The 23,541-nt window shown below is 46.4% G+C and overlaps 3 protein-coding genes across 7 annotated transcripts; 2 read left to right on the plus strand and 1 right to left on the minus strand.

Moving 5' to 3' along the window:
* The first annotated feature begins 12 nt into the window (after nt 1–12).
* DNAJC9 (DnaJ heat shock protein family (Hsp40) member C9) lies at nt 13–2,775 on the plus strand. Its single transcript, XM_063406239.1, has 5 exons — nt 13–283; nt 599–736; nt 856–1,110; nt 1,792–1,875; nt 2,282–2,775. The coding sequence occupies exons 1-5, from the start codon at nt 104–106 to the stop codon at nt 2,411–2,413; spliced, it is 789 nt and encodes a 262-aa protein (XP_063262309.1). The 5' UTR covers nt 13–103; the 3' UTR covers nt 2,414–2,775.
* Nucleotides 2,776–3,225: 450 nt separating this feature from the next.
* FAM149B1 (family with sequence similarity 149 member B1) lies at nt 3,226–14,119 on the minus strand. Of its 5 annotated transcripts, none has more exons than XM_063406192.1 (15): nt 13,987–14,119; nt 13,243–13,344; nt 12,986–13,097; nt 11,954–12,096; nt 11,478–11,597; nt 10,759–10,929; nt 9,668–9,852; nt 9,279–9,409; nt 8,676–8,729; nt 8,131–8,243; nt 7,659–7,835; nt 6,603–6,729; nt 6,148–6,273; nt 5,552–5,633; nt 3,226–4,854 (listed from the first exon to the last, which is right to left on the minus strand). In XM_063406192.1, the coding sequence occupies exons 1-15, from the start codon at nt 14,019–14,021 to the stop codon at nt 4,781–4,783; spliced, it is 1,752 nt and encodes a 583-aa protein (XP_063262262.1). In that variant the 5' UTR covers nt 14,022–14,119; the 3' UTR covers nt 3,226–4,780. The 5 variants fall into 5 exon arrangements, with proteins under 5 accessions (XP_063262262.1, XP_063262260.1, XP_063262257.1 ...); XM_063406190.1 differs by having other exon boundaries at nt 7,629–7,835; XM_063406187.1 differs by lacking the exon at nt 13,987–14,119 and adding an exon at nt 13,735–13,957 and having other exon boundaries at nt 7,629–7,835.
* LOC134554972 (protein ecdysoneless homolog) lies at nt 14,093–23,337 on the plus strand. The gene is made up of 13 exons (XM_063406186.1): nt 14,093–14,288; nt 15,028–15,145; nt 15,480–15,567; nt 16,541–16,719; nt 17,392–17,587; nt 18,516–18,644; nt 18,790–18,915; nt 19,669–19,754; nt 20,504–20,610; nt 21,027–21,204; nt 21,650–21,717; nt 21,795–22,015; nt 22,525–23,337. Exons 1-13 carry the CDS (start codon nt 14,093–14,095, stop codon nt 22,753–22,755), a joined length of 1,923 nt encoding a protein of 640 aa, XP_063262256.1. The 3' UTR covers nt 22,756–23,337.
* The last annotated feature ends 204 nt before the right edge of the window (nt 23,338–23,541 follow it).

Here is a 23,541-nt window from a genome sequence, read left to right on the forward strand (position 1 = left end):
CCGCCCCTCAGCCGCCCCCGCGGGCTTTTCCCGCCCGGCGCAGCCGCGGAGCAGCAGGCCGGGCTCGGGCAGGCCGGTGTGGCGGCGGCCCCGGCGGGCTGGCATGGCGCTGCCGCAGCAGTGCGAGGCCGCCTTCGGCACCTCGGACCTGTACGGCGTGCTGGGCGTGCGGCGCGGCGCGTCCCCGCAGGAGATCCGCCGCGGCTACCACCGCGCCTCGCTGCGCCTGCACCCCGACCGCGTCCCGGCCGAGCAGAAGGAGGAGGCCACGCGCCGCTTCCAGGTGAGGAGAGACGGAGGGAGAAAGGACAAAGAGAGGGAGGGAGGGAGGCGATGGAAGCCACGAGTGAGACCGACCCACCGCCCCCGGGTGACCAACCCGCCGAGTGACCGCCCCGCCACCCCACAAGTGACTGTCCTCTGCCCCCTGAGTGACTGATCCGCTGTCCCCCAAGTGACTGAACCCGAGCAGCCGAGCCTGAGTGACCGCCCCACTGACCATCCCCGAGTGACCAACCCCGACCCTGAGTGCCCCCAGGGTGACTGAGCCCCGAGTGACCAGCCCGGGTGACCTCCTGCCCACCCCTGCTTCTCGCAGATCCTGGGCAAGGTGTACGCGGTGCTGAGCGACGAGAAGCAGCGCGTAGTGTACGATGAGACGGGCATGGTGGACGAGGACGCCGAGGCGCTGCAGGACGGGCGGGACTGGCTGCAGTACTGGCAGCTGCTCTTCAAGGTGAGAGCGGGATGGGGCTGGGAGAAAGGAGAACCCCGCCTTGTTCGGTTTTGTGTGTTTGCTCTTAAATCCTGCCGAGTCAGCCCTGTAGCTCACAAAGCATCGCCTCTTCACTCCAGGTCACCGTGAAAGACATCGAAGACTTCCAGAAGAGCTACAAAAACTCGGAGGAAGAGCGGGCTGATGTGAAGGCAGCATACGTGAATTTCAAGGGTGACATGGATCGGATCATGGAGTCTGTGATGTGTGTGGACTACACGGATGAGCCCAGGATACGGGAAATGATCGAGCAAGCCATCGACTCCGGGGAGGTCCCGTCCTTCAAGGCTTTTGTAAAGGAGTCAAAGCAGAAGATGATGTCCAGAAGACGGCGGGTAGGTTGCAGCAATTAGTTATCATAACCTTTTTCCCCTGGCAGAAATCAGGGACACTGCTCCCAAGATGTTTGTCACAGGATTGCTGGGTTACTGCCTTGCTGTTCACATCTGGTCACCCGTGGTCATCACGCCCCACCCCAAATCATTGTGGAAGGCTTTGCTGCTTCTTTATTTCCTTATTATACACAATGGCTTGTTACAGTTTAGGGTGTCCCTGCATTTATCTACAAAGCTGTGAGTTGCCAGAGTTAACAAAAACAAAACAAGTGGTGAAAATACATTTTGTTTGACTTCTGGCAGGTGTGAAACTGCTCTGGCCTAAATGGACTCCCGTGAACTTTAGGACACTTTGTAAAATGTTATATGCACATCACAGTAACCTTTGAGTTAATGTCATATCTACCAAGACCAAAAAAAAAGGGTGTGGGAACAGACACAGGGACAAACGTCACGTTCAGCATTGTGAAAGAGCAGAAAAACTTCCTGCTCTGCTAAATGGTGGAACCAGAATGGGCTTCCCTTGCCTGATTCTTTTTCAGTGGCCAAACTTGGAAAGCCTTTGCACTTCTCTGCAGCTATTTGTACACAGATGCCCAAAAAGCATTTGGTAACTCCTGTAAGACTTGGTCAGACAACATGCAAAATACTTTTTTAAAAATACCTTGTTTGCTCTTTTAGGCAGAAAAAGAAGCTAAAGAGGCAAAAAAGACTAAAGATGAACTGGGCCTTAGTGGAGAAAATGACTTGCAAGCGCTGATAAAAGTAAGGCTTCTTCTGTTTGTTGCAGATAACTTTGTTACTGGCTTATAATTGTGTTTTCCCTGAGCGTCTTTGATTTTGCATCCTTGCAACTCTTCTGAATTCCTGAGGTTCAAACCTGGCCTTAATGTTAACTATGTGCTTTAATTTAATTAGAATCAGAGTACAGGATGGATTTTATTACCTGTGTCTTTTTAAAACTTTACAAGAGTTAAATATTTGGAGTACCTACGCAATAACTTCTAGTTTTAGGCAGTTTCACAGGGAGCTTTTATGATGATGCTAAACTTTCTGTAGCTGTTTAGTATAGTCCAAGATTTTGTGTAGCTGTCAGACTTCAACAGGATAACCTGTATTGGGAAGTTACAAAAGGTTTGAGTGTGGTTGGTGTTCTTTTCCCCCTCCCCAGAGCCGAAGCAGAGATCGAGAAAAGCAAATGGATAACTTTTTCGCCCAGCTGGAAGAAAAGTATGGGAACAGCGCTAAGAAAGGAGGAAAGAAGACCTCAGCCAAGAAAAGAAAGGCAGAAGGAACAGCGTAGACTGCAATGCCAGGTTTCACTTTGTATGGAAACACGGATCTGGGTGAATTTGAGGTGTTTCCCGGGCTCCTGTTTTGGACTGTGTGCACTGACTGGCTCTGAGTGGGAGGCATGACAGAATGCAGGCTGAACAAGGAGCACAAGGCATTCCTGTGCGACTGTCTCCAACCCTCTGGGTGCTCTACACTTGAGATCCCTGTGTGCTATTCAAACACTTCTTCTGTAACAAACCTCCTGCTATTTTTAAAGGTCTTTGCACATCAGCTCAACAGGTCTTTTTTTAGATACTCCAGTAGTTTTATAAAGATAGTTTGGAAAATTGCAGATTTAATAAACAAGAAGGTGGGTTTTTTTTTTCCAGAGTTTCGCTTCCCCAGTTTTCTGTGTGTTTTCTAAATAAGCTATTTAAAACAAGCCAATTGTGTTGGTTCTTCTGATTTCAGTCAAATAACTCCTGCACACTTCCAGGGAGGATCATTTTTCAAAGGTGTAGGAGTCTCAAGGTGAACACTTTAGCTGAAGGCCCTCAGAGCTTCAACAACAGCTCCTGGGGGGAAGCCAGAGGTAGATGGTCTCTCTGAAAGTTCCTGTTTGCTTGTCTGCTCTCAAGAATAACCCTGGTTCTGAGAAAGGAGAGCATATAATTGTGTTTTGTAATATGGGGCTTGAAGGTTACTTTTATTACACAAAATAAATATCAGTCCAGGAGCAGTCCCTGGTGTCAGCCATCTGTACAGAAAACAAAAGTGGCCTTAGGAGATGACTGCATTTTTTTAAACCCACTGACTCCTCTAGGCTGTAAAACACTTGCATTATGTTAACAGAACTCTATTCAAGTTTATTAGTCTGCTTTTGTAACTCTTGTGCTACAAAAAACTCACTTGGTCCCTGAGGAATGGCACGGATACAACTGGGGTGCTTCCCTGCACTTTGCCTGACACAATAGACACACTGCACAGTGTTCCAGAAGAGATTCTGTACTTTGAAATGGTTTAGTTAGTAGAGGTCTCCACTGAGCATCAGCTTCTCTCTCTGAAAACTTAAGAGGTTTAGGTTGAGCTCAGTGCTGATTTTTTTTTTTATACTTCTGGGAATGCAAAGGCAGGTTAACCCAGTTATATTTGCACACTTCCCTGTTTTTGATTAAAGCATGCTTGGATCAACTGGACTTGTGAGCTTCAGTATTGATGAAAAATTATTAGCTGGTCTGGGGTGGGGAAATAGGGGAGCCACTTCATAAGGAATATTAACAAGTTTTTTTTCTATTGTGAACTGTAATTTGAAGAATAATACGAAAATATAGAAAAACAGTGCTCTTTAATAGAAAGGAACAACTGTTTTTGTGGAGCGTCCTAACTTTGTTTAAATACAGCCAGTGGTTACCTCAGCTTGTTTTTACATTCCAGTCTGTTTGGGAGTAAGACCTTCAACGAATCACTTATTTTGGGAAGCCTGTACTTCAGGGTTTTCTTTGTCTTATCTGGAGCCACAAGGCCAGCTCCAGCAAATGCCTCTGTTAGGTCTGTCACACTGGGCAGACACACCTCCTAAAAGCTCCATTGCATCAGTGGCTTCTGGAACTCCACCTTGGAGTGAAGAAATCCTGTGTAATTTTAGGTATTTTCAGAAAGGGACACTGAGCAATTCTGTTCTGTATTCTGAAATTACCATAAAATGTCCCACTAGGAAGATACTATTTTGAGTACTGTCTGAAACTGCTTGTAGTAAGAAGTTTCTTTTTGCCTGTTCAACCTTCTTCAGTCACAGAGGAAGAGGTAAAAGGTTTTATTATAACTCAGGAAGAGGCAGTGGTGTGCTGCCCATGGAGCTGCCAGGTCACCTGCTCTGCTGCCTTGGTTCTACACACCAGTGTTCATACCTGCTGCAGCTACCACAGCATTCATCACCTGCCTAAGCTGAGTGCTTGCTTTTGCTAGTACAATATTGCTTTGAACATATTTAAACATATAAATACGCTTTTTAAAAAATGTAAATCGCTATGGCTGTGGAAGGCCAACTTAACCTTCCTAAGGGAGAAAAGAGCCTGTAAAGACATGAACCTGTCACCAGCCTCATGGAAAACAGCACAGACTAAGAGTGTTTGCTGGGTTTCCTTGGAGCTGGGCTTCACTGGAGTGTGTTCACCCTTCCACTGGAGCATCACTTTCTCTACTGGTAGGAAATGGAATGTTTAAGTGCACCCCTTCTAATCTTTGGCAGCTGCTGCTTAGATTTATATAAAAATAGCTATCTGTAAGGAAGGGTGTTTGGAAACTCTGTGTAAACAACGTTGACCTTGCTGGGAAGGAGAGGTGGTTCATGACTCTCTGGAGAGGGATGGATGGGTGGATGCTTCTCCATGGCACGTCAGTGCCTCTGTTTGCTCTTTGTGCCTGATCCACTTCGGCCGTGGGCTTTCACAGAGCCACGTGGTGGAACACCTGACAAACGACACCATGGACAGCCTCAAGACTTTGGGAAGGAATTACAGCTAAGCAGCAAATACATTTAGCCTAAAACTAAAATCTGTTTTTACTCTAACACATGGCTGTCAACAGCATTATTTATAACTTCAAAAAAGGGCAGTTTGTGCTTGCTGAGTTGCTGCATTGCAGGGAGCGACTGCATTTCTTGATATTTCACTAACTATTCATGTCTACAAAGCTTTTCTGCTAATTTAAATTGTTTTTGTCTATACAGCACTCATAAAACCCATCTTGCATTTTTTGGGGGGCAGATACTTACTTTAATTTCAGTAGGAACCACTCCTTGCTTGTTTAAAAACAAGTTACTTCAGTTTTAGTGCCTTTGTTAACCTCAAGTTAAAGCTGACAACTCCTGCTTTGAAAACGTGGAGTGAGAGGCACTGGAGCTGATGACATTAAGCTCCCTTAATTGATTTAAATATTTGGTGACAATAAACAAAAAGCCAACAAAATGCACCCAGCTATACTCAGGAGTAGAGTAGGACACAGCAAGGATAACATCTGTATAATGGCAAATTAAAGACACAGATGGAACTTTGGGAAACTTCCCCCATGGAAATTACCTTAGGAATGTACCCCTGGAGATGCATCTCTGCATTTCCAAAGGCCTCCTTTGTTTGATCTTACTAAACCCTGTGGCTGACGAGCATACCTGAACTTGTGGATCCTCTCCTTGTCCAGGATTGATTACTGTAATCAATAACAGTGCAAGAACGGCGGTGCTGGGGATGGGGCTGGAAAAACAGTTCCAGTTATTTCTGTTTGCATGAGAAAAAATCAGCAAGATTATAATACAACTACAAACTACTTAAACTCCTGTGTTTGGTAATGAGTTAGATGTTTTTAAGGTCTAAGGATTTAAAGAAAGGTCAAATCAACTTTAGAAGTAGAAAATACACTTTTCTAACCCTTATTTAGAATGATCACTGGGCCAGTTAGAGGCACTCTTTCCACTTCAGGAAATTGTGCTGGTCCAAAGCAGATTTTATATCTGCTGAGTCCAGGATGTTGAAATTATACACAGCAATCAATCAAGCAGCCATTTAAAAGCTGTGCTGAAATTACAGCTTTCAAAGCTTAGATAAAAATGTGTTGTTAGATACAAGAAGGTATCATTAGAGTAGGAATTTCAATAAATTAAACCGAGAGTATTTGATACTGAAACAGACTGGACATTGATTAATGTTAATTCTCAAAGCCCCCTTTGCAGTAATTAAGGATGATGTGGTGTAATTAGCAATGCTTTACCGAGGATGTGCTGGTTGTGTTAGGCCTGGAGAAGGGATCAGGTAAGGACAGCTGCTCCTGGAGCTGCTGCTGAGTGTCCTCTTGTGTCGTGACACTGTGAGCACGGCTCGAGTTCCCCCGAGGTTTCTGCAAGGAGAAATAACAGACTTACAGCTTTTTCTTGGTGCAGCAGTACACTGAAAATAATTAACCCAGAAATTAAAGCCAATTTTCCAAGTGAATCATTTTATACCCTAGTTATGAGGAGAGAAACCTTCAACTGGCATTAGTGAGAACTAAACATGCAGGTGTGGGTGATGCTGTTACTCAAAACTGATAAAACATTTTTTGTGCCTCTATTTGACCTTCTGTCACAAAACAACAAATAAACTGGAACTCTCAGGCTGGATAATTTGACCAGCAGTGACAACAGCTTCAGGTTATTCAGTAACAGAATGAGATGTTGTGTCTGTTACCGTTTGCTTCTGGGCTCCTGCGGTGCTCCCACGCTCTGCCCCGGTGCTGGTGGCAATGGGTGGCAGGGGCTGATTTCTGTTCAGCAGCAGTGGGGAGGGTGAGCTCAGCTGCTCCTGTGCACTCAGGCTGGAGTGCACCAGGAAGAACACAAAGAACACACAGTTAATATCTTTGGCAGGGGGAAAGGTACAATATTGTCAGCTTCTTTGGCCTGGAGTTGATTGTTCTGTAAGAATACCTTGGAAAAGCTTCAAACCATCATCTGCACTTTAAAAAAATCTTTCCTAGGGCTTTCTACTTACATTTAAAAATACATTTTAATAAAGCAGAGATGTCAGTATTTCTTAGATTGACTGAGGAAAGGGAACAGAAATTTAAGATACTGGAAGGAGAAACACCAGTTATGAAAGGACATGGAATAAGTCTCTCAGCAGTATGTGACAAGCAACAAACGAGATGAGTTAATAGGTAAACTGCAAAACTAAAAGTAAACTACATCAGTTTAGAGCACGTGGAATAGACAGGTCTATCAAACCCTGCATTGTTTCCTGATACCCTGTGGTTCCTGTAAATGACTCCATTCAGCCAGGTCACTATGCAAAATAAAAGCAAGATATTCTAGATGTGATTGAAGGCTCCCTAAGAGTTCTTTGGTCAATCAGATAACCTGTTTGAACATCTTTATAGTCCAGTCTGGGCTAGAATAGCAACATGCAGTATGACCTCCAAAGACTGCAGACTTTTAAATTCATCTTGAAAATAGGCTGCAGAAAAAGACAACAGCCATGTCAAGGAAGAAATGGTGGTTTGTCTGCAGAGGACAGACTGAGGTCTATTGCTCACATGCAGAACTACCTGAACATGGGAATGTTTGTGATGCCCTGAATCGCAGCTGGCAGCACACTGAACCTCAGCTCTGACAGCTCAGCTTTCTCAGGGAGGTTGTGCCTTAAGGGGCAGCTCCTCTCCTCACTCCAACAATCCTCCCTCCCCGGGGCTGCCTTCCCTGCTCTCTACCCTGGCACCTGCAGGGAGAGGCTGCTCTGGGGACGCACAGGCGGCTGCAGCTGTCCCCGGAGCGCGGGGTCCCGATGGGGCGCAGGGTGCGTGGCGGGGCGTTCCTCCTCCTGGTGCAGCGGGGCAGGGACGACGTGCTGAGCTCCAGGGGACGGCTTGGCCACGTCCGGGTAGACAGGAGGGAACTCGAGCCTGGCTGTTTGTCGTCCAGGTCCCTAACAACAGCAACAAAAAGATCACAAGACCAAAAGAGAGATGGTCAGCATGGCAGCTGCTGTTACCAAAGTGCTCACCTACAGGTGACTTTCATCATAAAATACGAGGCCAGAAATGATGTGTGTTGATTTTTAACATAATACCAATTTTCACAGAGGACAAATAAACAAGCAGAACAATAACTAGGAATTGCTTTCTCCAGTGGAGGAATTTGTCTTACAAGGTTTTGGGTTGAATCCCTCTCACTGTGAGAGTGCTCTACTTTATCTACTACAGGTGATCTGTAGTTCTTACAGTGTTTTCTCCACTACAGGCAGGTTCCTTTGGTGTAACTGGATCCCATGGATCACCATCAAGCCATTCAGGTTATGCTGAGAACCACTACTCAACCCTTGAGAGACACTCACCTGAAATTAAAAAAAAAAAAAGTAAGTTAATTACTGTTTGGCAGACACACACACATACACATATTGACAGATCTACTTCGTATATCACTTTGGACAAAAGTCATCCATTTCTTCCATGACATCCAGACATATACTCAGTTATATTATTTCCCCAGCTAGATCTTATCATTTAATTTTTTTGGAATGATAGTGCTTAGAAAATGTCCTTAGTACTTTCCAACTAAGCAGCTCATTCGCTGATCTTCCAACAGTGACTATAATCAGAGGCTTTAAGAAAATAATTTTTGGCGTACATTGACATTTTATTTCAAGAACAGATCTGCAAAGTCCTTTTCTGAGATACAGACTGATCTGGGGAAAAAAACCCCATCATATTCCACCCACCATAACAAGAGCAAATAGAAAATAGCAGAGCTTGAATCCCATACATACTTGAGGTGTTTTTCTCCTCTTTTTGCTTTTGCGGCCACCTCTGGGTTTTGGGCACTACACACACAGTAAGGGGACACAAGGGACAGGCAGGGGGGAGAAATAGAAGAGAAAGAAATAGAAAAAAATAAGAAGGAAAGAGCTGAATTAAAATGGAATAAACAGGTAACACTTTGGTGCTCACCACTCTAGAAGCAGATCATCTAAAGCAGACTATACAGTTAAATTCAGTGTCTGAGGAAAAAAACTGGTATAGAACTGCAAAGATTTCTCCCTTCTTGCTGGATGAATTTACTATTAATGTGAGAATGGGATCCCACACACAACACTCCTCAATCTCACCATTTAACTGAAACATTAAATTGTGGAAAGAACTACCTCCTGAATCAACAGCCACCACATGGTTGTCACAGACATAAAACACTGTTTCAAGGAGAGAAGTAGCAATTAAAACTTCCAACTGAGTAACAACAGAACTGAAGGGTCAGAAAAGACAGCTGGCATTCACACAAAGTCCAAACTAGTTATTTACCTAATGGCAACCAGTCTGTTTGCTGAAGTAACACTGTGATTCATCCCCACACAAAACAGGCTAAAAATCCTTACCAGATTTGATGTCACCGAGGGCACCTTCGTGTGTGGCACCCGAGGTAACAGTGCTGGCAGAGGATCCAACTGCAATGGGCTCCTGGCGTCTGCTCGGAGCGTTTCTACTGTGATGATATTTTTCTCATCATCTGTGCAAAGCAACAGAGAATTCCTGTCAATATTGGCATTGCTAGTCATGGACAGTGCTACGAGTGGAAACTTTTTAAAGAGAGTCCCCTTGGATGCTAAGCTCTGCTAAGGTTTTTGAAGGTGTTTCACACTGCTAGGAAAATAACCTTTTTATTCCCACTGAAGAGATCATGCCCAAATACATCGGTCTCCTGTGGCATCTTTGCAAAATCAGCTAAAACCCCCTTTTGAGCCCTCACCTTAACTGTGATTCTTACCAGAGGCTGACCCTTCCCAGTGCCTGCAGATCAATTCTTCCATGCAGACCAGGACTTCACTCCACACATCATCAAACACAAACGTGAGCACGGAATCCTTCAGGCAGGAACGGGGAGACACAGGAGGAAATCCCAATTTCCTGCCAGAGGACAGTCCCATTTTCCTCTCATGCAGCTCCTCCTCCCTGTAAAAATGTAAGTATTACCTGCACCAGAAACACATTGTGTCCCTATATTTACTTTTAGTTTTCCCACTGACCTCAGTAAGAAATTACTGACTGACCCTGGTCTCCCTATACACAATGATTATAAATCATACTCCATGAACATTTACCCATGAGATCAAATTTACATTAAAAATATCAGTATTAATCATTACAGCGATATTTCTTCATCACATTGTGAGGCTCCATATCTAATGACAGGACAGAATCCTGAAGAAAAGAGAGTGATATTATTTGCTGCAGCAATGTCTCTCTAGTCTGGTAAAACCAAGAAGCAGAACAATTTTAATTTAATGGTCCATGCAGATAAGTGATTTTAATTATTAAAACCAATTAAGCAGTCAGGAACTGACAGCACCCTCCAGAGTCTTTACCCAGGCCACATGTTCCTACTGAAGGGAGTAATGGGGTAGAAAGATAAAAATTGTGGTAATTGTTTCTTGACAAGCATAAAATCCACTCTAGTTCTCAAAACCACCACTGGAAAAATCCAGAAAGGTACAATTCCACCCAAAATGCCAGTACAAAACAGAAGCAGCACACTGCTGTGGCATAACTAACAGCAGTGAATTTGACATAGTATAAAAAATAAATGGTGTTTAAACACATATTAAATACACGGGCTTAGTTATGATGGAATGAATTATTCAAACCAAGCACAAAAATGGACACCATGAAAAATTATCAACAAATTCCTAAACATAATCCAGTGAAATAAATTGTCCTAGGAAATAGGTTGAGAAAATTCCCAGTGCCTGGGCAACCTTAGGCATTTGAAAGTTCTCTAGAGAAAAGATAAATAAATTCATCAGGTATGTGTATCTCAACTGCAGGAACCCCAGAACTATTTTAATATCCAATACCTACACATCTCTGTGGTCAAATGCCAAATATTCCTCCACTATGCCTTCAGAGAGAATGACTTCCTCCTCCCCTTCTTCACTCTCTGAGGAACACAAGGTGGCAGGCTTGGAAGGATTGGCCTTTTTGTGAGCAGGAGCAACAACAAGAGGCACCTTCTTGCCCAAAACACTAAATCTGGACAGGTGACAGAAAGCAGAAATACAGGTAAGTTGTTATTCCACCTGAAATAACTGAGACACAGCGTGGTCGTTAGGAGCAAGCAGAAGTGAGGCAAAAAATTTTTTCATTACAGTAACAACTTTTGGTTTGGATACCTTTTAATTCTTGCTAAGGAACCGTAAACTTCAGGGAAAAAATACACAAAGCTGATTAGAAAGCTTCTAAAGGTTTAAATACTAAAAGCAGCACTAACATAGTGCTTTGTATTTTTTAAAGCCTAGACAAACTTAACAGGTGATTAATAATAAAACCTGCTACAGTACACACATATTCTTAAGAAATTGTCAGCAGCAAAGATATTTCTACTTACAGTTCACTGTAGTCAGCAAAAGCACAGCTACGTGTTCTTGCTATTTTAAGTGTACTAAATTCAGTTAAAAAGGAAAAAAAAAGAGTGTGCTGTGTTCAAAACTCAGCCTAACAAGAAGGCTGCACACTTTAGGAAGCAGAGCACAGAGAACATTCCCACCTTGGCACGATCCAGGCTCACTGCTGGTACTTACTCATCAGAGTCCTTGTCCTGTGCTGAGCTTACATCTGAGGGAGCCAAACTGCCCGAGGGGGAGCTCGAGTACCATCCGTACCCTTCATCTGTGGGCATCACCACCTGCTTCCCCAGCACCCTGCCACGGCAAAAGCAAAGGAGGAACACTGCACAAAACCCTGCCAGTAGGATTATTCAAGGGTGCAAGAACAGCAGCAAATGCTAAAAGTTCTCCTGGGAAGCTGTGCAGTTTTCCTGGTGACACTTTCAGTTCTCTAAGAGAATTCTGCTCCACTGAGGCCAAGTCAGTTGCAAATAGCAACAAACCTTTGTCAAGGAGCCACATGGGAGGTGAGAGGATGTTTATTAATAACCGGAGTGATCTTTTTTATCTCTGTCTACCACATAATTGCATAAACCCACCCTGCCATCTGTTTTAAAAGCAACTGTGTGCATCCCCAGCCTTGTTGAGAATGTATCATATTAATAAAATACCTGAGATGAGGAAAGCTGGAGGACCACTGGTGGCATTCTTCCCGCAGTCCCTCAAGATGAACATCTTCTTTCTGCTCATACAGAAGCTCATCAATTTGTCTGAACATCTGCTGAACTTGCTGTGTGGCAGCTTGGTCAAATTCCTAGAGAGGAAAGAAAGTACCTCATGAACAGCATTTGCTGGGGTATTTCAACTGATCTCTTTAAATATAATTGAAAAACACAACTGTTTGTTTAAAGCTTAGCAGGATTGCATGAAAAGATTTTAACTTTAAATAATTTTCTCCCAGAGATGATGCAGCCTGCTCTTAAGACAGATGGCAGCCACATGAAAAGCTTACACTCACACAGCAGAAAAAAACTAATAAAATGTTTTGAAATATCCATATTATTGTATTAAGCTACAAGACTTAAAGAAATCAGAACAGGAAGGATAAAATTCACTGATATTTTGAAGCAATGGAGGATTTGTTGCTTCCAGTGTCCACAAACAACAGCAACACAAAAAAGTAATGCAGACTGGTGGGAAACACTGAACCTGAGGGATGGTCAGGTCCTTTGTTACACGTAGGTAGAAAACGGGGTCAGTTCTGGGGTAATTTAAATCTAAACAGCTCCACCTCGCCTCCCAGAAAGCAACAGCACATTTGACTTTGGTGGAAGGAGAATAAATCCAACATTTCTAAATGAAAAGAATGTTTTAGGAGCTTACTATATTTTGAGAAACGTGCAAGGATGCAGAAGTTTGATAAATTCACGTCAAGTATCTAAAAGTCATCCAGCCATGGCTGGGGCTCCACAATAACAGCATTTATAGATACACTCGTGCACTAAATGATTTGCATTTCCAAAATTTTTGGTGGAAATGCAGAATATTAACAGCATAGTATGAGCCTAACTTGTTTTGAACTGAAAGACAGAAAGAGCTAAAAAAGATGTTCTTTCTGTAATCACTACCATGATTTTTTGACAGATCCAATCATTTTTGTTCTGACATGTCGTTCTGTGCCATATTTGGCTTGTTCTACTCACGTCATAGCCCCAAGAGAAGACTGAGCTGTCTTCTGTGGAGGTGTCAGCACAACCCTGACTGGCAGTCCGTGGATCCCCATGATCATCCAATTCCTTGTGGATTCCCAACTCCCTGAAATGCGCACGTCGAGCCAAAAAATATATATAAAAAACAAAGCAGAATAGCCCACAATAAACAATGAAAGAGCAGTGTTTGTGTCGGCAAACAAAGCCTAGCTGGGTCAGAACAGCTGGAGCAGATGTGTCATGGCAATTACCTGGTGTGGCCGAGGTCTTCAGCCGTGGGTGTGGCTGAGCACATCTGAGCCTGTGGCTCTGGCAGTGGGTGATGCTTCAAGGCATATTTTGGGAGTCCTTGTCTAAAAAAAAAAGAACAACAGAAGCGGAACTTGGCATTACTTACAAAAATAAACATTTGCAGAGTTCCCAATAAATTTTATAGGTTTTTCTTTCCTGCTTCTCAAGGACTGTGCACACATTCATTGCTATTACAAAGCTAACTCTAGTCTCCAAAGCTCTAGGTTTATGGTGTCAAAACTAACTCTAGGATAAATATGGAGTTAAAGGTCTTGGCTTCAGAATCAGTTAAACTTAAACTTGAGATGCTGTGAATTGGCCTACAGCTCCCTAAAAGCAGCGACAATGGCATTATCCCTGGAGATTAATTAAATTGAATTAGAACAAGAGTAAACGAGCAGAGTACGTCAGAATTGACCCAACTTTCGGGTCAGCAGAAGGAAGACAGTTACAGGGATTTAATCGCGTTGTCACACCGGCGTCTGGCGGGACCGGTGCTCAGGAACCCCGGGAATCCGGGAACCATCTCCCGTCGGGGACATGGGGTGAGCGGGCCCTCACGGGGCCCTGCTCGGTGCCGGGGGCAGCGCGGGCGGCAGGCCCGGGAGCGGGGCCGGGGGGAACCGCGGCGGGGCCGCGCTGGGGCTCGGGGCCGTGCCGGGGCCGGGGCCGGGGCCGGGGCCGGTCCGGGGGCAGCCACTCACGCCTGCACCGCTCTCCGCGCGTATCGCGATATCATCCTCAGCGCCGCCGCGCCGCCGCCGCCATCGCGCCGCTCCTCCCGCGGGGGCGGAGCGCGGCCCCGGCGCGATGGAGGCGCTGGGGCGGCCCGCGCTGCCCGAGGACGCGGTGCGCTACCGCCTGTTCGCGGCGGCGGCGGCGGGCCCGGGCGGCGAGGCGCTGCTGCGGCGCTGCGCGGAGCTGGCCCTGGTGCGCTTCGCCCCGCTCCTGGCCTCCTACGTGTGGCAGCGGCAGCCGTTCCGCCTGCGCTACGTGCCGCGCCGCGGTGAGCCGGGAGCGGGCCGGGAGGCGCGGCGGGGGGAGAGCCCCGGGGGACGTGTGGGGGGCACCCGGCGGCCGGGAACCGAGGGCGTGTGAGGGGAATCTGGTGGGCAGGAAGAGAGCGTGTGAGGGGAATCCGGTGGGCAGGAACCGGGAGCGTGTGAGGGGAATCCGGTGGGCAGGAAGAGAGCGTGTGAGGGGCACCCGGCGGCCGGGAACTGGGAGGGTCTGAGGGGAACCCGGCGGGCAGGAGCCGGGAGTGTCTGAGGGGGATCCACCGGCCGGGAACCGAGGGCGTGTGAGGGGCACCCGGCGGGCAGGACCCCGGAGCGTGTGAGGGGCACACGGCGGGCAGGAACGGGCACACGGCTACCGGGGAACCGAGGGCGTCTGAGGGAGATCCGCGGCCAGGAACGGGGAGCGTCTGAGGGGGATCCGGCGGCCGGGAACCGAGAACGTGTGAGGGGGATCCGGCGAGACCGTGTGAGGGAGGCCGAGGGCGTGTGAGGGGGGACCCGGCGGCCCCACAGACTCACAGTGTCGTAGCATGGGTCAGGCTGGAAGAGCCCCCAGTGAGACATCTGGTGCCAGCTCCTTGCTGCGGCAGGGCCATCCCAGAGCACACGACACAAGATTTTGTCACCAGGGTCTGGAATATCCCAGCGAGGGAGACTCTGCTCCCTCTGTGCACAATCTGTTTCTGTGTATGAGGTTGCTGAGCCGCTTCTCTGTGCCCTCTCCAGGAGAGACCCCGGCGCACATCGGCGGCACCACCGTGTTCGGGGATAACGTGGAGGATGAGTGGTTCATTGTGTACCTGGTCAGGGAGATCACCAGGGAGTTCCCGGGGCTGGCAGCCAGGTAAGGTGCTTTTTTGGGAGGGGTGTGAAGGGGCAGTGCCTATGCTCTGAAGGTCCTGTCTTAATATTCCCCATCCTTGGAGGTGTTTTCCCGTCCCATAGACGTTTGAAGTGTCCAAGGCCAGGTTGGAGGGAGCCTGGAGCAGCCCGGGCTAGTGGAAGGTGTGCCTGCCTATGGCAGGGTGTTGGAACCAGATGATCTTTAAGGCCCTTTCTAACCTAAGCCTTTCTATGGTTCTATGATTATAAAAAACCCCAGCAGACATGGATTCAAAAGTGTGTTGTTGTGATCTGCAAGGCTTTTCCTGCTAAGAAACCAATCTCTCCTTGGCCAGGATTGATGACAACGATGGAGAGTTTCTGTTGATAGAAGCAGCTGATTTTCTCCCAAAGTGGCTGAATCCTGAGAACAGTGAAAACAGGGTGAGTAAAACTTCTGTACAGTTGGCAAGGGGACCACTGTGGCCTTTTATGTAGCAGCTGGAGTTTTCTCTTGCACCTCTAGCCAGGTGGTCTGACTGCCTCTGAAAATCCAGAGTGTTGTCTGTCCCTTACTGTTGCTCCCTTCAGGAGCGCTCCTGTATCCACCTGAACATTCTAGCTCTGCTAGAACCAGTTGGATTTTTTCTTTTTAGCATATTCTGGAGTGTTTAGGCAAGAGGATTTGCTGCCCTCAGAGTTAGGGAATGCTCAGGGCTGGACTGTTGCTGTCTCTATAGGGACACAGGCTTTGTCAGGTGTAGGTGACATAATGAGCAGACACCTTCACCTGGATATGGATGGTTGCTAGTTGTCACATCACTGGCAGTGGATTAAAATGGAAATAACTAACTTGGTCATTAGCAAAAAATAGTTTAATTATTTTTTTCCCTGCTCCAAAATTCTTAAAAGGCATGGAACACAACACAAATATTGATGGCAAGTGTGTACCTGGACTATCAGGCTGATATTTCCCTTTTGTTTGAGAGAACAGAGTGAGTGAGTTGACAGCGTTGCATTCAGGGCTTTTCTTATGATCAGGAACCAGCAGGGGTCACCTGTAGCATCTGAAATAAGGCTTTTTGATCCCTGTGATGTTCTTAAGCAGTTAGGTTTTGCTGATTCTCCTGAAGCACTTCTCCAGCTGAAGAGAAACTTGGTATTCCTGTTATTAAGAAAACAGATATTTGACAAAACCTGTTGCAGTTAAAATAGGCGGGGTTTACTGGTTGGATTGAGGTCTCTGTAGTCTCAAATAACTTCTAAGAAAAACCTGTGCTGCTTCCTGTAGTGGTTCTCTATTTGTACTTTATATTCTCTGTGTTTAACGCATTAGTACATGAAATGAGATTTCCCATTGCTCTGTGTGTCACTGTTCTTCCTTACCCTGTCTGATGAGAGCGTTCCTGTCTGCCAGGTGTTCTTTTACAAAGGAGAGCTGCACCTCATTCCGCTGCCTGAGGGCTGGGAGCAGGACTGGGACCTCTCTGCTCCCTGTCCCACCATCCCACAGGCGCTGGCACTGTTATCCACCCGCTCCGAGGAGTTCCTGGCTGCAGAGCCCATCAGAGCTGCGGTGTATAAACGCCTCGATGGGTATGTGGGGGCTTTATTTCAGTCCTCTGCAACAGTGGGGCTTGGTTCTGTGCTCCCTGGGCTTTAAACATTTCCCCAACAGATGTGATAAAGTTGGTTCCTTTCCAGAAACCAGCAGCTAGAGGTTTTTCTGTGGCACTCTTGGAAAGAGGGGGATCAGTAGGCTGTGATCTGGGGAATCTGAAACTGGTTCATTGCTGTAATTCCACACCTGACAATGCCAAGAGTTACTCCTCCTTCACATCCTTCTTATAGTGAAAAATCTGAAAGCTCCATGATGTTTCAGGAGCCCTGTGCAGGAGGAAAAAGAGGGTTTGGCCTCAAACGTAGAACCAGCAGAACTGTCAGAGCTTCCGCTTGTCACGGGCGTGTTCAGCCCTGTACTTTATTTTTAGCAAGGATTTGACAGCATAACTTCTACAGAGTATGGCAGAGAATACTGCACAGCTGGATATGTTGGTTAAGTTCACATTTTACCCATGTGGGAGTTAATAGCCAGGTACATTTCTATAAATGTATTCTAGAAACAGACATTCCAGGCATTAGACTGGCCAAGTTTTGACTCCAGAATAATCTTGTGAGCCAGGTAGATACTAAGGTGCAAATGGGCCTCACGACAAAGAAGGAGTGGTTTAACTTGCAGTACGCTTCCTGCACGCTGTTACTGCTCAGGTATCCCGAGAAGATCCAGGCCTCGCTGCACCGCGCCCGCTGCTACCTCCCGGCCGGAGCCGCGGCCGTGCTGCGGCAGCGCCCGTCCCTGGTGGCTGCGGCAGTGCAGGCCTTCTACCTGCGGGACCCGGGTGATCTGCGGGCCTGTCGGCGCCCTTTCAGAACCTTCCCTGCCGAGCAGCGGGTGATGGCCCTGGTAAGTGCTCTCCAAAGCCTCTGATGACCCTGGTAAATACTCCCCTAAAGCCTGGGATGACCGTGCTAAGTGCTCTTCTGGAGCCTTGTCACTTTATTCCCTTCTGTAACTAACAAGGTTCTTTGTCCAATGGTATGAACACACAGATTTAACGTAAAACTTCGACTTTTCTGTTTGGGCTTGGGTTTTTTTTCCCTTCTGGCTCTTGGGATGAATTTCCAGGTCATGACATTAATAGCTCCTCTGGATCCATGTGGCTGGACTTCCAAGGGGCTGATCATGAGAGAATTGCTTTTGAAACCAGAGGCTGTGATATTAGTTCCTCTGCTGGGGTGTCTGCTGGGTAAATTGATCTCCTTTTGTGTGCTCCGGGCAGTTTGACAGCACTGCCAGCCAACGGGAGGAGTTGCTTGTAAACAGTGGTTCACTCCAAAGCTTTTCACCTTCTCAGCTGTGCTCTCACAGCTCTGTGAAAGCTTTATCAAGTGTTTTATGAGCACTGTGCAAGCACTGTTGTATCTGATGCATTTTGTTACAGAGTTGTACCACTAGACTCCTGAAAAGAAGCTTTAGAGTCAAATTTTGGACTTCTAAACTGTTTCTGAAATCTCAGCTTGTAATCGAATTTAATTTTAATTAAAAATACACCTTGTTGATGCAAATACAGAATATTGAGGATTTTTCCTAATGTATTTAGACTGATGAAAGTTTATATTTGCTCGGGGATTTCTATTTGGAACAAACCTTGTAAGGCCTGGAAAGCAGTGTATCAGAAAATCTGTCTAAGAGCTATTTTGAATGCAGTCTCAGGTGTTGCCTGTAATGTGGGTGCCTTCAGCCACACTTCAGTGACCTGGTGGGAGCTGGCTGCCTGTCCACAGCACAGCCACGCTGCAGGGAATGGTTTTTTGTGCTCTGCCTGTTCCAGGTGACTTTCACTCGGTGTTTGTATGCACAGCTGGCGCAGCAGAAGTTCGTCCCAGACAGGCGCAGTGGATACACCCTGCCCGCCCCCTCTCATCCCCAGTACAGAGCCTACGAACTGGGCATGAAACTGGTAAGGACCCTGAAGCCTTTTGTGCTTGGTTTATGTATGCCTGGGAAATGAGTCCTTGCCTGGAAGTTGTCTGCTTGTCCAGAAAAACTTGGGCAAAGTCCATCACACCTTGAGAACCTCTTCTTGTTGCCTCTTTTATATACAGGCTCATGGCTTTGAAATTCTGTGCTCCAAGAGCAGTAAAGTAGCTCCTGATGCCAAGAGAAATGTGTTGAGCGGTCCTCTGTGGGAAAGATTCCTCAGGAGCTTGAAGGAAAAAGATTATTTCAAGGTGAAGCAGTGTGTCTGGCTTTTAAACACTCCAGGGAAAACACATTTTAGCTGTTGAACTTGTGTCAGGAGTTACAGCAGGGCAAGAGCTTGAATCCTTATCTCTGTGTCAAATGAATGAATGTCTTTAAAGGGGACATGTGCAGTTTATTCCCCTTCAAAGGCAGTTTATTTTGGAAATTGAAAAGGAAAAAACAAGATTTGGGGATTGATTCATTCATCTAAAGAAAGGGGAGAAATACACTTGAATGAAGAAACCCACTATACGATAGTGTGAGGTGTAACTGATTTCACTGGCTTACATTTCATTTCCACGCCTCTGGAATTAAATATTCTTCAAGATCCATACATAACACCATAGACCTATTTGGGCCCATGCAAGTGTAATTTTTGTGTGTGTGGTTTTTGTGAGTTCTGGGGTTTTTGGTGAGGGTTTGTGGGGTTTTTTTTAACATGCATTTGGTTACTTTAATTTAAAGTTAATAAATGGGACATAAATTAACTACTTGTTTAAAGGTTATAAAATAGGACAGCTCTATTGAAATTCTTAGGTTAATACACTTTAATGTACTTCAAATATAGGAATGCCCCTTTGCTGTGTTCATTTCCAAGTGTACGTGGCAAAGAGGTTTTTACTTGTTTTGGTGCTCTCAGCATTTCTGTGTGACAAACACTCATCCTTAGGAAGCCTGACTGTGAAGAGGAAGGGGAGGGAGAATTGTTTGGATTCATGCCTGTGACTTGCATTAAACAGGGAGAAATGGAAGGATCTGCCAAGTACCTGGAACTGTTGCACATGGCAGAAGATCACTTCCAGCAATCTGTTGCTGTGCCAGAAAGGTCAGAGCTATTTGAAATTCATGAGTATATAATAGTATAAATCCTTTAACTTGCCTTTAAAATCCTTGTTACAGAAACCTGAACCCTTTTCTCCATCCTACATTTAATATGCCAGGACATACAAGTACTAATTCCTCTAGAATACTCCACCAGGAGAAGGCCTTGCTTGAATAACTATTTATATTGGTTTTGTGAAATGCTGAGCTCTTCCAAGTGGGTTAAGAGGTGACTGAAAAGCATGATTTGCTTGGTTGACTGTAGAAAGGGTATAAAAGTTTCATTTAAAAGCAGTCCCAGTGGATAATCAGTACAGAGTAATGTCTCCTTTACTCAAGGCTGTAGATCTCTGAAAGATCAAATCCAAAAAATAAATCACTACAAAAATATCTCAGGTTTGCCAGCTCATAATATCTCGACTGTTAGGTTTTTGAGTTTCCAGTCTGTGCTGTTTGGGATCTGGCAATCTTAGTATTTACCAAGGCAAGATAAATGTAAAGAAAAAGAGCCATGACAAATGGGGTTTGGAGCCACCAGCTGGGAATTGCAGGGACTGACTGTGTCTTGTTTTGGCCAATGCTCTGTGTAGTACTCTGGTACTTCCCCCAGATTCATTTCCCTTTTTGATGTGTTTGCACAGAAGCAAAAATTTGAGTGAAAACAGAAGAATTTGAGTGAAAACCTGAACACAGAGCGTGGGATCCCATTGAATCCATTTCAGTAAACTGTTCTTTTTTTTTTTCTTCTTCTAGCTCTGTTGAAGTGAGCCCAGGTGATGAAATCCTGACACTACTACAGACAACATCCATTGATTTGAAAGAATTTGAGAGAGAAGCAGCTTGTCTTCCTCCAGAGGATGGTGAGCTGGATGGGGGGAGTTATTCTATTACAAATGATTATTTGTGGGGGGACAGGGGGAATGTTGACAGCTGTGAAGGGAGGGCCAGTCCAACCTTCATTAGGACTAAGTACTGGACTGGTTCTCCCAGTTTAGAGTAAGCCTTTCTTCTTCCACTTGCTGGCCAAAGGATTCTCAGTGACTAGAATGGTATCTCTTAGTTTGAACTCTGCAAAGCAGAGTTCTAACGTAGTGAAATGAGATCTCCATTCTCTTCTTCTCAGCCTCTCTCTGCCTCATGCCATGTGTGACTCAGGGTCAGCACAGAAACTTTAAAATGAGCTGGGGAATGGTTGCACTCCTGTCAGTCTGCTGCTTTGGGACCTGGGGGCCAGCAGGCTTGTGCAGAGTAACAGATCTGTCGTGTGTTCTTTCAGATGACAGCTGGCTGGATATTACACCAGATGCTCTGGATCAGATGCTGAAGGAGAGAAGAAATGAGTCCTTTCCTTCCACAAATGAGGAAGAACAAAAATACGACTTGCAAACAGTTGCTGAGAGCATGAAGGCTTTTGTGTCCAAAGTCTCCACGCACGAAGGAGCAGAAATGCCATGGTAGTAGCACTTTGAGTTTGGGGTCTGGTGTAAATGTTGCACTCTGCTGCAGCCCTGTGCTTGAGTCTGTGATGCACAGAATCAGAGGTTGAAGGGGCTCTGCTGAGCAGGGGCCTGAAGCAAACCCCTGGCAGTGAATTTGTACTTGCTTTAAATCAGCTTGGTACCACTCTGACACTGGTGCAGCTTCAGGTGCTGCAAGCTGAGCTGCTCTCTGACCCTCAGTTTGATTTTGTGGTCTGGAAAATTTTTCTCTTTTATGCCAAGAATTCTTCCACTCACTGTTTCAGGTCTAGTCTATACAGACTTCAAACTTCTCAGGACTTTCTAAGTTCAATGTCCCAGCTTCAATCCTGGCTAGAGAGAAATCAATATGGCTTGTGCCTGTGTCAGGCTTATGCATGCATAAAAGCTTTATTTATTTAACAATATTTCTGTATTTCAGGTCATCTGATGAATCCCATGTTACCTTTGACGTGGATTCTTTTACGAAAGCACTGGACAGAATTTTAGGTGAGATTGCTTCTTGATTTGAAACAAATCCCTGCACTGATTTCTTTGCTGTTGTACTGACACAAAATAACACGCAGGGGCAGACTCGGAGGAGCTGGATTCTGATGATCTGGATGAAGTGGAGGAGTTTGATTTCTCAGATGGGGATGATGGAGACCTGGATGCTGGGAACCAGGGGCAGGAGCAGGAGGTGTCTCCCGGGGAGCTCGTGGGCAGTCTCAAGGCGTACATGAATGAGATGGACCGCGAGCTGGCACAGACCAACGTTGGGAAAAGCTTCACCACCCAGAAGAGAGGGGTGAGTATGCCTCAAGTCTGATTTGTAGCAGTAATTTCCAAACAGGAAATGTGCTGGAAGTGCCCATTCTGAGGAACGTGATCAGAACCTTCCCACATGCAAGCAAAGTGTGCTTTAGTTGCACCATAATACTTTTATTTCAAACTAAAGCCTACCTAAGCTTTGAATTGGCACATCTTTTCCAAGACTCAGTTTCATTTCCCTGTTTTTAGTAGTAAGGCAAGCAGCTGCAGCAGTTCTGTAGCAGTTTGCTCCCATGGGAAGCTGAACCAGGACTCAGCACCACTTTCTGTCCTTCTCCTGGAACCTAATCCAGGTAGTGGACACTGGTGATTTTTAGCTGGTGTGAGCATTTGGTGCCTGAATTCCTTTTTGTCAGGACTCTGGAATGTACTGGACGTTTTTGGCTGCAGAATTGTTGTTTCTTTTCTCCTGTGGCTTGCCTTTTTTTTTTCCCGTTAAATCTGCTCATACCATTCGATAAATGTTTCTCCTTTTACTTGCTGCAGGCAAGTTCTGATGAAGCAGCCACATGTGAGAGTGCTGGCCCTGATCCTGGAGCTGAGGATGCTGAGCTGGCCCCCGTGGATGTGGACATGAACCTGGTGGCAAACCTGCTGGAGTCCTACAGTGCCCAGGCTGGCCTGGCAGGGCCCACCTCGAACATTTTACAGAGCATGGGGGTGAATTTACCTGAGAACACAGATCCCACTGGCTCGGGCAGCCGAGCACCACAGTGAGAGACTTGGGACAAGACATGGCTGGTGGGGAAATGAAGCACAGACAGACGAGCAGGATGTGGAAGAGGAGGCCAAAGGTTTCAATTTGGAGCATTCTGGTCATTATGTGTCACTTGCAAGCTGTCTGGCAGGCAGGGCCTGCGGGGCTACGGCGCTGCCATAGCTCGGAGCAGTGCCGAAGGAGCAGCGGGGCCGGGGCAGGGGGACCCTGCTCCCAGCAGGGCAGGGAGCAGTGAGCTCAGGATCCCGGGCACCCCAGCAGGTGGTGATAGATGCTGATTTTAGTGAGGGATGTGATAATAAAGTCCCAATGCACTGGCTGTTCTCACAAGCAGAGGCTCATCCCATGGCAGAAGCAGCAGCTCTGGGCTGGGTTATGGCAGTGGCAGCGAATTCCCTTCCCCAGGCAGCAGCTCCAACAGTCCTCATCCAAAACTGAGATAGAGCCAGCAGCTGACAGAACATTCTGCACAGTCAGGTGCCTGATGCCAAAAGAGGGATTCCTTCTCAGCACGTGTCAGCTGTGCTTCCACTTCTCAGGACAGTCCAAAAGTCTCACCTGGCCAGTTACTAATGATTTCCAAGAGCCCTGGGCAGTTTGGATTTCCCTTTGGAGCTGGAGGTGTCATGGGGGCAATGCCCTCCCTGCAGGCAGCACTGGGGCCAGGAGGGATTGCGGAGACTTTTCCTTTGGACACCCAGCCCGGCCTTGGCAGTGGTGAGGAACAGGCACGGAGGTGACCCTGAGAGTGAGGGCAAGGCACAGGCTGCAGCTGAGCAAGGACA

This window comes from Prinia subflava, chromosome 9 (assembly GCF_021018805.1).
Source record: "Prinia subflava isolate CZ2003 ecotype Zambia chromosome 9, Cam_Psub_1.2, whole genome shotgun sequence".
NCBI lineage: Eukaryota > Metazoa > Chordata > Aves > Passeriformes > Cisticolidae > Prinia > Prinia subflava.